Below are 16062 nucleotides of genomic sequence, written 5' to 3'. Positions count from 1 at the left end.
GGTCGGAACAATGCATTCGTAATTGTAACGTCCGCCTGTGCATGGGTGTGGGATGTTCCAGACGCTTGTTATGTTATCTGGGGCTCTTCTGGCCATGCAGTACATGTAGCACTACAGTATGGGATGTGTCCGGAGGTATCCAGGACCAGCGTGGAGTACAAGTGGCCGGCAGTTGAGGCCGTTCGTAAGTAGGAGTCGTTCGTAACTCGGGTGTTCATAACTCAGGGACTAACTGTACTGGAAATGGAGCGAGTACAGAGAAAGGCAATAAAGCTGATAAAGGGACTGGAGAATATTAGTTATGAAGAAAGTCTGCGAGCCCAGAACTTATTCTCTCTGGAGAAGAGACGCTTGAGAGGGGATATGATTTCAATTTACAAACACCATACTGGTGACCCCACAATAGGGGAAAAAAAAATTCTGCGGAAGGGAGTTTAATAAGACACGTGGCCACTCATTAAAATTAGAAGAAAAGAGGTTTAAACTGAAAAGCGTAGAGCAGGGATATGCAATTAGCAGACCTCCAGCTGTTGTAAAACTACAACTCCCATCATGCCTCTGCCTCCGGGTGTTATGCTTGTGCTGTCAGAGTTTTGCTATGCCTCATGGGACTTGTAGTTCTGCAACAGCTGGAGGTCCGCTAATTGCATATCCCTGGCGTAGAGGGTTCATTACTGTAAAAGCGGCAAGGAAGTGGAATTCCCTTCCACAGGTGGTGGTTTCAGCGGGCAGCAACGATAGTTTCAAAAAACTATTACATAAGCACCCGAAGGACAACATACAGGGATATATTACAATGTAATACTGACATATATAATCGCACACATAGGTTGGACTTTATGGATTTGTGTCTTTTTTTTCAACCTCGCCAACTATGTAACTAGCTAATTATCTGCATAAGCAAGTTCTCTACCATCTTAAAGGAACCACTTCATTAAAAATCTTTAAAAACGCTGCCAGCATTCTAGGTTGGGCTGTTCTTAGGAGTCCACCAAATAACATCTGGTGTAATCCATAACTATCCTAATTTGCTAAATTGGAGGATATGCAGGAATGTGCAGGTATAGGGATCAAATCTGTCCATCAACTTTTGATTATAATGTCCTCAAAAACGTTATCTCAATTACAATACCTATCCATGCACTTGTGTCTCTTGAATACTATTGTAATCAAATTACGTTAAACTGTTAGGGTGTACATTTATTAAACTGAGAATTTTTCTCAATTCAGTTCTCCACAGTTCTCTGAAAAAAAAAATATTCTCCTCTGCAGCCTGTTCGTGAAGTGGAGAACTACTTTTCCCAGTGGGAGAAGAGGGGAGAAGTTTTTCTTCTGAGAATGGCAGAGATCTGAATAGAGAGGGAAGGCCTGCATGTGATCTTGTGAGATTACAGTGCAGCCTAGTTCAAAAAGTGAAACCAAAGTTAAATAACACACTTGCATAAAAAGCAAAGTGTTACTAAACCCACAACAGTAAAATCAGTCTGTATATCCAGTAAATCATGCTGGTTATACTCGCTGTGAAAATTAAGGGGTTAATCCTGCGCATTGTGTTTAAAACGCTGTTTGTTCCTGTCTTCTCTGATGCTCCTCTTCTTCCAATGTCCCCAATCCAGCTCAGCTCAGCGCAGAGCCTTGGGGGCAGTCTGCACATGCTCAGTTTGGTGTGTATTGCTAATTTTTTTTTTCTTTATTCCTGGAGAGGGGGCATGCGATCGGCACAGGGCCCATCGCCACTGTCCAGAGGGCCAGGGGTCCTGCAGCCTCATAGGACAGTCAGAGTAAAATGAAAACTCCTGCAAGCTTTAACCAGACACAGATAGAAGTCATAAGACTGCTATATACTGCTGATGAGGAAAGGTATTTAGCAGTTTATATTTACTAAAATAATTCCATTTCCATGTTCTGTGTACTGTGGGGAGACCAGGTATAGTGAATGCAGGGACCTGGGTTTAGTATCACTTTAAGCACTGGGGCTTTTTTGTAACATGCATTTTGTCTTGGTTTTTTTTATGCACATTTTGGCGCAGGTTCTTTATCATACATTTTTGGTGTGGTTTCTTTTAAACTTTTAAAGTTTTGAGTCTCATTGCGGGACATGCATTTTGCACACAAAGACATTTCTGCAAATACCTGGAATGCCCAGGTGTGAATGGGATGTTAAAAAAAAAAAAAAAAAAGTGCCAAAATGCACATTAACCACTTCAGCCCAAGAAGGATTTACCCCCCTTAATGACTAGGCAATTTTTTTGCGTGCTTTAACTGACAATTGCGAAGCTGTACCCGAACAAACTTGATGTCCTTTTCTTCCCATAAATAGATCTTTCTTTTGGTGGTATTTGATCACCTTTGCAGTTTTTATTTTTTGCGCTATAAACAAAAAAAGACAATTTGAAAAAAAAAACATTATTTTTGACTTTCTGCTATAATACATATCGAAAAAAAAAAAATTAAACACATTTATTCATCAATTTAGGCCAATATGTAGTATTCTACATATCTTTGGTAAAGAAAAATCGCAATTGGCGTATATTGATTGGTTTGCGCAAAAGTTATAGCGTCTACAAACTATGGTATAGATTTATGGACCAGTGACATTATTACAGTGATCAGTGCTAAAAAAAAAAAAAAATGCACTGATCAACGTATAAATGACACAGAAGGGGTTAACACTAGGGGGCTATCAAAGGGTTAACTGTTTTCCCTGGGTGTGTTCTAACTGTGTGGGGTATGGGATTACTGGAACAACATAGATCGCTGTTCCTGATCACTTGGAACAGCAGATCTCAGTATTGTCCCTTGTCAGAATGGGGATTCGCATTGTTTACATGGGCAGATCCCCATTCTGCCTCTGTACTGCGATCCCAGATGCCGTCTGTCATAGTCCGCTGGACCCACAGGCGCGCTCCCATGCACCCACTGTATCTCATGCACAGACCGACGTACAGGTATGTTGGTGCGCTCAGCCGGGCCGCCCTGCCGCGGTCCGGAAGAGGTTCAAATGCACATAAAAATGTACTAAAATGCATGTAAAAGAATAACGCACCAAAATGTGTGTTAAAAAAAAAAAGCCCCAAAATACATTAAAAATTACAAAATGCCAAAATAAACCTTTTCGGGCATGAAGCATTGTGCTTTTTTCAGTATGTGTGTTGGCGCTTTTTAATGTGGTAAAATTTATGTTCACCAACCGCATGGGGGTGGGGTGGGGGGGCAATTTCAGTATGATCTGGAATTGCAGGCAATCCTGCAATAACTATATATACTATTAAATGTACATATATATATATATGAAATTATCCACATTTTGTCATGTTACAACCAAAATGTAAATGTGTTTTATTGTGAAGTGAAAGGAAAACGATAAATGGTTTTCAAATTTTTTTTTTTTTTTTTTTTTTTTTACAAACATCTGAAAAGTGTGGCATGCATTTGTATTCAAATGCATGCCCCCCAGTCAATACGTTGTAGAACCATATTTCGCTGCAATTACAGCTGCAAGTCTTTTGGGGTATGTCTCTACCAGCTTTACATATCTAGAGAGTGACATTTTTGCCCATTCTTCTTTGCAAAATAGCTCAAGCTCTGTCAGATTGGATGGAGAGCGTCTGTGAACAGCAATTTAACATTTTCAAGTCTTGCCACAGATTCTCAATTGGATTTAGGTCTGGGCCATTCTAACACATGAATATGCTTTGATCTAAACCCTTCCATTGTAACTCTGGCTATATGTTTAGGGTCGTTGTCCTGCTGGAAGGTGAACCTCTGCCCCATGTAAGGGGGTTAGCTCGGCAGCGGGTGTGTGTGACCCCCTGGATGGGTTCACCACACAAAATCAGGCACAGCAGACAGCGTTGCAGCTGAAAAAAAACAAAGGTGCGGTTTATTTATGCTATATGCAGTGAAAAAATATAACAGCAAAACAAAAAGAAACATGAAAAGAAATCCTGGTCAGTTTGACCGCTTACTACACACGTAGATTCCCTATCTAACAACTGGATGCAGCCTTCTGCTGCCCCAGTCCCTATGTCTCTTCTAGACATTTGCCACACAGGCGTTAACTCACCGCACAGGACAGATACCACACTCCCCAGTCTACACACAGAGAACTGGTTCCAGGATGGAGCATCTCCCCAAGCATTCTGGGGTTTTTTGTATAGGTCTTAATGAGCCCACTTACTTCAGCTGGGCTCATTAACTCTTCCCCTGCAGGACTCCCAGCACTCCCCCTAGTGGTATAAGTCAGCATAAAGCCTGAACCTAGGGCATACATATTTTCCATCCTGGTTGCAACCAGGTGACTTTACCTGCCTGCTGTCACACACACACCCCCCCCCCCTTGTTTCAACCTTGGAGTTGGAACACACGCAGTCAGGCACGCATGTACTCAAGACAAAGCATCCACATTCCATATTTTAATTCCAGGGCGATGCTTTACTGTAAAGTTGAACTCCTGTAGGGCCAGGAACCACCTATTTATCCTTCTATTGGTCTCCTTGTTTTGAACCATCCACTTTAAAGGAGCGTGATCAGTAACCAGGTTAAAGTGCCTACCTAGCAGATAGTACCGAAGGGAATCTAGAGCCCACTTCACCGCTAAACACTCCTTTTCAATCGTGGCGTAATTTACCTCATGGGACTTCAATTTCCTGCTGACGTAAATGACTGGGTGCTCTTCCCCATTCCAGACCTGGGACAACACTGCCCCCAACCCAACGTCTGATGCATCAATTTGTACAACAATGTCCTTAGAGAAATCTGGTGAGTACAACACTGGCTGGCTACATAAGGCTGTTTTTAAGGACTGAAATGCTGCTTCAGCCTCTGGGGACCATCTAACCATGACAGACTCTTTCCCTTTTGTCAGGTTGGTGAGGGGCACAGCCTGAGAAGCAAAATGGGGAATGAATCGCCGATAATAGCCAGCGATTCCCAGAAAGGCTCGTACCTGCTTTTTGCTGTTAGGACGTGGCCAACTCTGTATGGCCTTGACTTTATTGACTTGGGGCTTTATCACTCCCCTCCCAATAGTGTAACCAAGATATGGTACACTTCTTTGGATTGGCCGTAAACCCAGCTTCCCGGGTCTAAGACTGCTTGCAATTTTGGCAGATGTGAGACCCAATCTGTGCTATGGATAATCACATCATCCAGGTAAGCTGCAGCATACTTCTGATGCAGCCTCAGAATCTTGTCCATTTTCCGCTGGAATGTTGCTGGTGCATTCTGTAACCCAAACGGCATTCTCTTGTATTGGAACGCCCCATCTGGGGTTACAAATGCAGTTTTCTCCTTGGCTGACTTGCCCAGGGGAATTTGCCAATACCCTTTGGTGAGATCGAGAGTTGTCATGTATCGGGCTGTTCCCAGCCGGTCGATCAACTCATCTATACGCGGCATAGGGTAGGTGTCAAATTTTGTAACTTTATTCAATTGTCGAAAATCGTTACAAAACCGCCAGCTCCCATCAGGTTTGGGCACTAGTACGATAGGACTGGACCAGTCACTCTGGGACTCTTCTATCACACCCAATTCCAGGATCCTTTGAACCTCCCCACGTATTGCCTCCTGTTGGGCCTCTGGTATTTTATAAGGTTTTAGTTTTACCCTTTCTCCTGGCGGGGTGATAATGTCATGCTCTACGCCAGATGTTTCTCCCGGCAGCTCAGAGAAAATCTCTTTGTTGCGAAGTACAAACTCTTTAACCTCCTGTTGTTGGGGTTTCAATAAGGTGACTGCGATTCCAACCTCAGAAACTAAGCAATCAGACTGGGCCGGTGACAAAGTCGCTGCGACTAGGGATTCCCTATCCCCCAGGCTTTTAGCAGATTGATGTGATATATCTGTTCTGGCTTTCCCCTTCTTGGCTGTCTGACCCTGTAGTTCACCTCACTCACTTTTTCAATGATTTTGTATGAACCTTGCCATTTGGCCATGAATTTGCTTTCAACCGTCGGGACTAGCACCAATACCCTATCCCCCGGGGAAAAAGTACGGGTCTTGGCCCCACGGTTGTACTCTCTCTGCTGTGCTAACTGCGCTTGGGCCAAATGTTCCTTTACGATTGGAATTACCTGTGCAATTCTATCTTGCATCAGGGCGACATGCTCAATCACACTTCTGTGGGGAGAACTCTCATTTTCCCAAGTTTCCATGGCGATATCCAGCAGTCCTCTTGGGTGTCTCCCATAGAGTAACACGAAGGGTGAGAAAACCGTAGAGGATTGGGGTATCTCCCTAATGGCAAACATCAAATTAGTATTATTATTATTAGTAATGGGTATTAGTCCCAATTCTTTCCATCTCTATCCACCACCTTCCTTAACATTTGTTTTAGGGTTTTGTTGAATCTTTCAACCAACCCATCTGTTTGGGGGTGATACACGGACGTACGTGATTGTGTCACTTTGAACAACTTGCTTAGTTCTTTCATAACCCGGGACATAAAGGGTGTACCTTGGTCCGTCAGCAGTTCCTTACAAATACCCATGCGGCTAAAAACAAGAGATAGCTCTTTGGCTATGGTTTTGGCCGAGGTATTTCGAAGAGGAATCGCTTCCGCATAATGGGTGGCATAGTCCAATATAACCAAAATGTACTGATGCCCCCTAGCGGACTCCATTATCGGACCTACCAAATCCATTGCGATCCTCTCAAAGGGGACCTCAATGATAGGAAGAGGTACCAGCGGGTTACGGAAATGTGACATAGGTGCCGACTTCTGAGAGACAGGGTAGGAGGAACAATAATTTTCTGTTTCCTTCATGACCCCAGGCCAATAGAATCTCTGCAATACTCTCCCTCTGGTTTTCTCTGTCCCCAGATGACCTCCAAGAATGTGCCCATGGGCCAATTCTAACACCAACTTCCTGTAAGGTTTGGGCCCCACAGGTTGCTCAGTGGTTTCTTCTGCCCTTTGAGCCACTCCATACAGCAGGTCCCTTTCCACAGTGAAGTACAGGTAAGTGCAAGTCTTATCTGGGTTCACTAACTCGCCATCTATTTTCACCACATTTTCCCGTGCCTTTGTTAGGGTGGAGTCTTTTAACTGTTCTGTGGCAAAGTTTTCTCTGTGAACCTCGAGATCCGAAAACTCCACAGACGGCATGTTTTCATCTGAGGATGTTGGCTCCTCCCCAGTTTCTCAAGTTTCCCCCGCCAATACCGACAAGGGAAATTCTGGAGAGTCCTCACCACTCTCAGAGGAATTCTGGTCATCATCTTCCTGGTCTATAGGGGCACCAGTGGGGGGCTCAGGACAATCCCAGAGTTCCCAGAACTTTGGAAAATCCCTTCCTACAATGACATCATGTGGTAAGTGAGACAATAACCCCACCTGATGAGAGAGGTTACCTTTGGGTCTCAAAAAACACTGAAGTTACAGGATACTCTCTGGTGTCCCCATGCATACAAATAACAGCCACCTTGTTATTCCCAGAGACCTCTGTAGTAACTAATTCAGCCTTTATCAATGTCACCAGGCTACCTGAATCCAGCAACACATCAACATTTCTACCATTAATACACATTTTACATAAATGTTTCTCAGGTCCCCGAATGGCAGTGTATGCAACTGTCGCAAACAGCGACTGACATCTGTCCCTTATAGAGTCACATTGCATAGGTTCATCCACAAGTGGGCAATTGGCTGCAATATGTCCCTCTTGCTGGCAGCGGTAGCAAATAATCTTTCTCGCTGCCTCTTGCGGCCTGGGCTTCCTGGGCTGCTCCCACCAGACATTAGGTTGAACCCCCACCCTTTCACTCTCTCCACCCTCACCCCTTGGAGTCATCTTACCCACCACTGGGGATGGTCTGGTCTTAGGATGGAAAGTCTGTGAGTCCCTGGAAGAGGTGGTCAGGTTCTCTGTAGCCAAGTACCTCTCAACCAGATCCACAAGCTTATCTGCAGTTTCTGGGTCTCCATGGCTTACCCACTTTTGGATGGCAGTAGGAAGAGCTCTCAGGAAACGATCCATAACAACACGTTCCACAATGTTTGGTGCGGTCAAAGTCTGGCTGCAGCCACTTCCTGCTCAGGTGAATGAGATCATACATTTGAGACCTGGGGGTTTTCGAAGCCGGAAAGTCCAGTTATGTACACGCTGAGCCCGGACGTGGGTATTTCCGTTTTTAGCACCACATAGTCTTTTGCTTGGTCAGGCTCTAGGTCATAATAGGCTTTCTGCGATTCTCCCGTTAACAGAGGGGCCATCAGTCCTGCCCACTGCTCCTTAGGCCACTTTTCCCTTTCAGCTCACACCAAAGGATGCGGTATTAGTGGAACCACTTGCCTCACTGGTCTGCGGACGTTGCTGCATTAATGTCTCCATTTGTTGTTGGAGTCTCTGCTCTTGCTTTTGTAACAGGTCTATGAAGCGGGCCTCAGATTGCTGCTGGGCTTGTTGCTGAGCTTCCAGACTCTGCTGGTGAGCTTTCTGCTGAGCTTCCAGACTGCTGCAAAGTTGCATTTGTCTGCTGCTGGGCTGCGAGGCTCTGTTGTTGAGCTGCAAGGCTCTTTTGTAAACCCGCATTTGTCTGCTGCTGATTTGCATTTGCTAGAGCCAGCTGTCTCAGTATCTCCTCCATGCTGGCCTTAAAAAAAAAAAAAAAACCTGCCCCTGTTTCTCCACCAACTGTAAGGGGGTTAGCTCGGCAGCGGGTGTGTGTGACCCCCTGGTCAGTTTGACCGCTTACTACACACGTAGATCCCCTATCTAACAACTGTGTGCAGCCTTGTGCTGCCCCAGTCCCTATCTCTGTTCTAGAAGTTTGCCACACAGGCGTTAACTCACCGCACAGGACAGTTACCACACTCCCCAGTCTACACACAGAGAACTGGTTCCAGGATGGAGCATCTCCCTAAGCATTCTGGGGCTTTTTGTATAGGTCTTAATGAGCCCACTTACTTCAGCTGGGCTCATTAACTCTTCCCCTGCAGGACTCCCAGCACTCCCCCTAGTGGTATAAGTCAGCATAAAGCCTGAACCTAGGGCATACATATATATACATAGATTTGTGGAGTGCACAACTAATAGTTGTCCTGTGGACCGATGCTCCCACCTGAGCTGTGGATCTCTGCAGCTCCTCCAGAGTTACCATAGGCCTCTTGGCTGCTTCTCTGGTTATTGTTCTCCTTGCCCAGCCAGTCAGTTTAGGTGGACGGCCATGTCTTGGTAGGTTAGCAGTTGTGCCATACTCTTTCCTTTTTCAGATGATGGATTGAACAGTGCTCTAGGAGATGTTCAAAGCTTGGGATATTTTTTTATAACCTAACCCTGCTTGAAACTTCTTTACAACTTTATCCCTGATCTGTGTGGTGTGTTCCTTGGCCTTCATGATGCTGTTTGTTCACTAAGGTTCTCTAACAAACCTCTGAGGGCTTTGTAGAACAGCTGTATTTATACTGGGATTAAATTACACATAGGTGGCCTTTATTTACTAATTAGGTGACTTCTGAAGGCAATTGGTTCCACTAGATTTTAGTTAGGAGCATCAGAGTAAAGGGGGCTGAATACAAATGCACACCACACTTTTCAGATATTTATTTGTAAAAAATTTGGAAAACCATTTATCATTTTCCTTCCACTTCAAAATTATGTGCCACTTTGTGTTGGTCTAGCACATAACATCCCAATAAAATATATTTACGTTTTTGTTTGTAACCTGACAAGACAAAATGTGGAAATGTCATGGGGTATGAATACTTTGTCAAGGCTGTGTGTGTGTGTGTATGTGTATATGTATGTGTGTATATATATATATATATATATATATATATATATATATATATATTATGATTATAATTTGTTTTTAACCCTCTGATGCTGATATATAGGAAAAAAGTCTTCTTCCTCACCTCGCACAGCTTCTCTCCCAGATTCTCCATCTCTGAGCTGGAGAATCTGGGACGTGGATTGTTCACACTTAACGGCCAGTGAGATCTTAAGATCTCACTTTCATAAACTGGCCGTACAAGTGAATGGCAGAACAATTGTGTGCTGTGTTGAAAGGCGTGCTTTTTGCTCCTAACCGGTACATATGAGAGATCAGCTGCGATCCTCAGGATAGTGGCTCTTCTCTCTTTCAGAAATGGGCACCCAAATTACGAAAGCTTAAAAAAAGATCATAGGCACACCCAATATCATACTCATACAGTCTAGTGCAACTCAAAAGAAATGATTAACTATTGCCAATATTATGCCACAATACAATATCATATATATGCTCTAAATATATAATATAATATATAAATGGGCATAAAGTTTCCATTTAAATGATTGTGCCAGTCTTCTTGTGTGTCAAGACCATGAAAATGTCCCAGAAAGATTTGTATTCCACCACCATGTTGAAAAATAAAAATATTTGTGCGGCCCAACACCAGTGCTCACTAGCCGCTCACCTTATGGCTATGACCCCTGTATCACCTGTAAGGTCATAAACAAGCTGTTGTTCCCTTTAAGGGAAATAAGGATGCAGGTGTAGTGTTTCCACTATTCCGTGTCTATGCCAAAATACCAACCTCAGAACTTAAATGTGTGCATATGGAAAAAGAACACACCAGACAAGTCTTCTCTGTTTTAAGCAGTGCCATCTGAAAAAGCAGTGCCAGCTGAAAAAGCATGTGTTGGCTAAATAGCCGCTATCCAAGATGGCTGCGGGATGACGTCATGCTCCAAACTCTGTGTTACGTCCAGGAGTGTGGACTTCCTCCATTCTGTATATATTTATCATACAAAACTTGATCTGTGTCGTTGTCTCTTCTCTTCTTTTCTCTATTATAAAGTGTGGGTGTCCATGGACATTCTTTAAATATGTGGGGATTAAGACTGTAGAGTAACATGGGATAGAAGTGAACAGTGCTGCCCCCACTAGTTATAAGTGGTGAATATTGTTTAGCCAGTACTATTAGGGAAAAGTAAAGTAAATCAGAAGCAGGGATATAAAAAATATAGTGGCTAGAAAAGCCGACAATAATAGAAAGTAATTTACGTATATTTTAAACCTAATGTAATAATTGTATGCACAAAGGTAACTTACCAAGATGTTTTTTTATCTGGCTAACTACTATTTCAGATGTATATTGCTCAAATGGGCTGCTATATGATGGTGATATGATCTGCATAATAATTCTCCTGTGTACAGTGTGAGCGAGCATTCATCCTAAAAAGAACTGTGCTCTGTCCTATTTCTTCTAGTTAATGAAGGAGTTCCCACTGCTGAGCATGTTCAATATTCATGAGAATTTATTAGAAGCTCTGCTAGAGCTCCAGGCATACGCAGATGTGCAAGCAGTTTTAGCAAAGTACGATGGTAAGTTCAGTTCTTGTACTCCAATAATTACAAGAAGCTATATATCTTTGCCATACCGCTATTAAATGGTGGTTTTTCAGGCTCTTTTTTGTAAGCTTTCCTACTAGGCACCATATTTAGAGTCTTAAAAAGGAGCTGAACTCTGAAAGATTTACACCCCCCCCCCACCCCCCCCAAAAAAAAGCAGGCAAGCCAGTATTGCCTGTGGTCTCTGTCTCTCTGCAGCTGATTTTGTCCCCATTACTGACTTACCATGCTTATGTTTTGTTATTCACTGTGTTTCTGTGTGAAGGTGGTCATCTTGGAAGAAGCTCGGTTTAGACAAGATTTTGTGTCCTTATGTCAGGGCCTTTAGCTATTGGAGTACCCTCACATAAGAGGACAGCACAGTGACTTTTCAGGAGAATTTTAAGACAAAAGGAACATTTTTCAGAGTATTGCTTAGACACAGGTAACCTTGTTCATTTTAATGAGGGCTCCTGCAGCTGCTAATACCTATCTTTCCATTTTCTTCTCTCAGCACAGTTGTTCCTGGAAGTGAGGAGAAGAAGCCCCTGGTGTATGCTGCAACAGCAGCTCACAGAGCTGAGTATGATCTCCCCATCCAAACGTGATAGTGATGGGTGGCTCAGTGGTCAAGCACCTGTGCTAGCACATGGGACTAAGGGGATTTAAATGCCCTCCCATATCAGAAAGTACCAAGTATGCAACTTTGGTTTCCCAAAGAGAGCAGCAGGGGAGCTAAGGAAAGGTAATTGTATCATCTGTGGGGCCACCACTAAATTTAAACCTGTTGCTCTACCCTGCATTGGTAAAGCACAGGTCTTCAGGTGCTTTTGTGTCAAAGGATTATACACCACTTAATAATCCTCAGTCTTTGTCCCAGAAAAACTTGCAGTCCACGCTGGTTCCACTTTTCCTGGAATCTAGCTAGGTTATTGTTTGCTCATTTATTTTTTGAGAAATGCAGAACACCTTGTAAGTACCCAGAGATAATATCATACAGATCATTCCAGAGTCTATCCCAAGACAACCATTCTTCATTTATTTCTAGAAACAAGAACTCCATGTGGCCAAAAAAGATAAGTTTGATGTGCTGGCCTCAAGCAATTCAGTGATTATCTGTTTTTCTTCTGCATTTTTTGCCCTCATCGCATTGATTCTTCAAATTGATCATTAAATTGTCCTAGATCTTTGTATTGCTATATTGCATTTTTATGGTCTCTTAGACCTACAACATTTGACTTTTGGATTAAAACGACACGTTATTTAAAACTTTGTTCTTTAATGTAAGACTTAGAAATTCTGTTTGTTGAAAAGTTTGTTTTTTTTTCATCCAAAAAAGATGTTTATTAAAGATTAAGCATCATAAATTGCCAGCTTTACATAACCATGCCAAACAACGAAAATAAATTTGCCAATGAAATTAAAACATAATAGCCATGTAGATACAAGAACATCTGTAATTAACACTTTATCCAGCATTGAGCCCAAGTAGCCAATCCATAGTCAGATCCACTGGGGCGGGCAAGCCCCATGACATCCAACCACAGTGCCCATAATCGCTCATATTTAAGCGTACATCCTCTATGTTGGTAAATAAGCTTCTCCATTCTTAACACTTTACCTACATTTTTAACCCATTCCCTTATCTTTGGGGGATCCTCGGATTTCCAATGAATCATAATCCATTCCCGTGCCTGGAATAAAACTCTGTGGAAGGCTTCTTTGGTGTGTGCTTCCCAGTCCTATTTTTCTATTACACCCAACAGGCAAGCTCTCAGATCCAGTGGAAGAGATATTTTAAATACTGAGTTAACTTTAGTCACCACTCCCACCCAATAAGAGTGTAGGTTTGGGCATCTCCATAAAAGCTGTATGTGGTCTCCGTGGTCACGCTTACAGCATGTACACATAGACTTAGATTGCAAATTCATGTTGAAAAGCTTTTTACTTGGGTTTTTTTATGCGATTGAACTAGCCTTTTCATAACAGCAGTGTCTTCTTATTGCCACAGATATCAGTTTACCAAAATCTGCCACAATATGTTACACAGCTGCACTACTCAAAGCAAGAGCAGTATCAGACAAGTGAGTACTTTTACAAAGCCAGTGCTTCAACTACGGTGAGCCTATATAATGTCCACAAAAGGTTCTCCTCTAAAAGTGTACTTTTTTTTTTTAATTCTTAAAATTTAAATATAGCCATGCTGATCGTGTCCACCTTGTGGAGTTGGTTTATAGAAGCTGAACTGTAATCTCATTAAAGAGCCAGCATTGTGCAAGTACACTGCGGTGTTTTAACCATCTATCAGCTTAGACAGTATGCCTTCTGTAGATCTATGCACACAGCAAATGGATGCTATCTGAGGAAATAGTAGGAAGCACATCAGTCACATGCTATGTTAGAATTGCACCCTTATGTAAACTGTGTTCCTTCAGTTTCCCCACATTTTTAGTGTTGTGAAATTATAGCCCCTTAACCAGGCTACAAATTTAATATTAGAGATTTGTGAGACCACTAGACAACTTTAACTAAGGAAATATGTAATATGCAATTTCTCCATTAAATTGTATGCATTTAAAACAGATCTGAAAGCAAGCATCATACACAAGAATTAAACCATCAGTAAATTTTTTATGGCTATGTAAATGTAGCATAAATGTAATTGACCTGGTTTTCATACCCATTTTCTGACCAAGACTGCGTTATCAGTTCAGGAGTTTTAACTTAATTGGCTTTATGTTCCAAGTCAGTTACCCAAGGGTTCTGAAATCAGAGGCTTGGTGAAGCAACCTTCCTCCTTGCAGCCTATCTATCGGTTCCTAACTAGCACAGTTCATGCGCCTGATATTCATTTATAAGGAGTATGGGCCGCTGGCCAGTAGGTTATCCAACCATTCAATCGCTACTCAGCTGTGGGTTAGGAAATATGGGACAATTATTGTCTGCTATGAGGTCTTTGTATTTTTCTTAGGAGGAATAAAGGGAGTTAGAAAGAGTCTTCTTAAGGTAATCGTTCCTTTTCACATTTCTTCTAGAATTATGTAAGTTTAGAGTAATTCCAGATAGTTAACAAGCAATTAATATATGACAAAGCCCTGGTGGGTGGGGTGAAATGCATCAGGGCGTGTGGTTTGGTGGAGACACATAGGTTGAGGCTGCTCCTTATCGCCTATTCACCTTGGCTAGTTGGGAGTAGGGGAGATCCTTTCCTCATTACAGATTAATATAAGTTAGTATTCTTCTTGAAAGTACTGTATATCATGGTACTTACCTAGAAATTCAAAGTAAGTTTGCAGTTCTGAAAAGGACTTCACTATTTTGTGAAATGCCCAGTTATCTGCTGTAGAATAACTGAAGTGAGTTTAGAATAGTTACCAGTATAAATTGGCAAACAAACAAACTTTTAATAGAGAAATCTTTTTGGTTTTGTAATATCAATTTAATGTGTTCATTTTTGGGATCACTGAATATCTTTCACCAAGACTATATATGAACGCACTATTGCCACAAAGTTGCTATAGTGCCTGACATGGCAAGATTGCTAATGCACTAATAACAGACCATACAAGAGACTCTGGAGATACAGCCTAAAAAGGTGTTAGGCGTATTAGCATGGTGTTTAATATATGCTATATTAGAAAAGTAATTTTTTTTTGTTTTGCTTTTTTTTTTTTTTTTTTTTTTTTTTTTTTTTTTGTCCTGTAGATCGACCAGTACCTGCAACATCTTTCCTCTCTACACAGCGACTCCAGCTTGGGAGGGCAGAGCAATGGTTCTCACAGCTTTCCCTGTGGTGTCTGCCTGCCAACTACAGCACTGGAGTTTGCCGTGAGGTGAGAAAGAGATTGCATGGTCTGGTTCATTTCCAGTGTAGTAGGATAGATCCTGTACCAGTGTCACCAGTTACATGGAACATATGCTGGAATGGCAGAGTATATCAGCCCTAATATATGTGATGACTGTGTTCCAAGTTTCTATGTCCTTTTTAAAAAGGAAAATGGAAAGTCTAGTGCAGATTAAACAGCTGTTGTGGCCAGTTAATCCTTGTCTACTTTATACTGAACAATAAATAATAAAGCCCAGAATAACCTACTTTGTGTCACATATGTCATTTTAACACCTTTTTGTTGGTCTTGTCTTTTGCAGATTTTCTCCAGAAGCTGCATCTCGACGAGGGCTGAGCACAGCAGAAATGAACGCTGTAGAGGCTATTCACAGAGCAGTGGAATTTAATCCACATGTGCCAAAAGTATGTCAGCTTGGCAATTCATTATGTCCTGACAGCAGATTGTTACAATCCATAGTTCCATCTAAAACGCTAGTGCTGTAAATGGTGGTTTTATTCACTACCCTCACAAATGTGGAAGTTGATTAATAATGCGACAATACTACATTATTGTTCCTGTTTTCCAATGACTAGATGACTGTGTACATCAAAATAAAGATTGGAGTATGCAGCCAACTCCTCCTGGGACATTTTCCTTCTGGGGAAATTCTCAGTATAATTTTCATTGGGGTTGTCCAAGGTCTGTATATCACAAAGAGCACTATGATTTGTTTAGTTGTGCAAAATACAGGTTAGGGCTTGTACACACTAGAGTGTATCCTTCACCTGCGGTGCCTCTCTGCTTAGCTGCATCTGGAACTTTGGCAGTAGAACTTTGTCTAAAGTATAGATGGTGTCACAGAAACCCTATAAGAACCGCCACCAACCATCAGAAGGGTTATCTATCGCTCTCAAAA

General features: G+C 42.2%; 1 protein-coding gene across 6 annotated transcripts in view; it reads left to right on the top strand.

Moving 5' to 3' along the window:
• ST7 (suppression of tumorigenicity 7) overlaps positions 1–16062 on the top strand; it is a 257764-nt gene that overhangs the window by 205246 nt on the left and 36456 nt on the right. For all 6 annotated transcript variants that reach the window (XM_073619832.1, XM_073619834.1, XM_073619831.1 and 3 more), the window contains 3 exons: positions 11199–11313; positions 13331–13403; positions 15466–15568. In XM_073619832.1, the coding sequence (XP_073475933.1) occupies positions 11199–11313; positions 13331–13403; positions 15466–15568 (291 nt within the window). The remainder of the gene's footprint in view (positions 1–11198; positions 11314–13330; positions 13404–15465; positions 15569–16062) is intronic.

Source organism: Aquarana catesbeiana, linkage group LG03 (assembly GCF_042186555.1).
Source record: "Aquarana catesbeiana isolate 2022-GZ linkage group LG03, ASM4218655v1, whole genome shotgun sequence".
Classification (NCBI taxonomy): Eukaryota; Metazoa; Chordata; class Amphibia; order Anura; family Ranidae; genus Aquarana; species Aquarana catesbeiana.
This window is presented reverse-complemented; position numbering and strand designations above follow the sequence as displayed.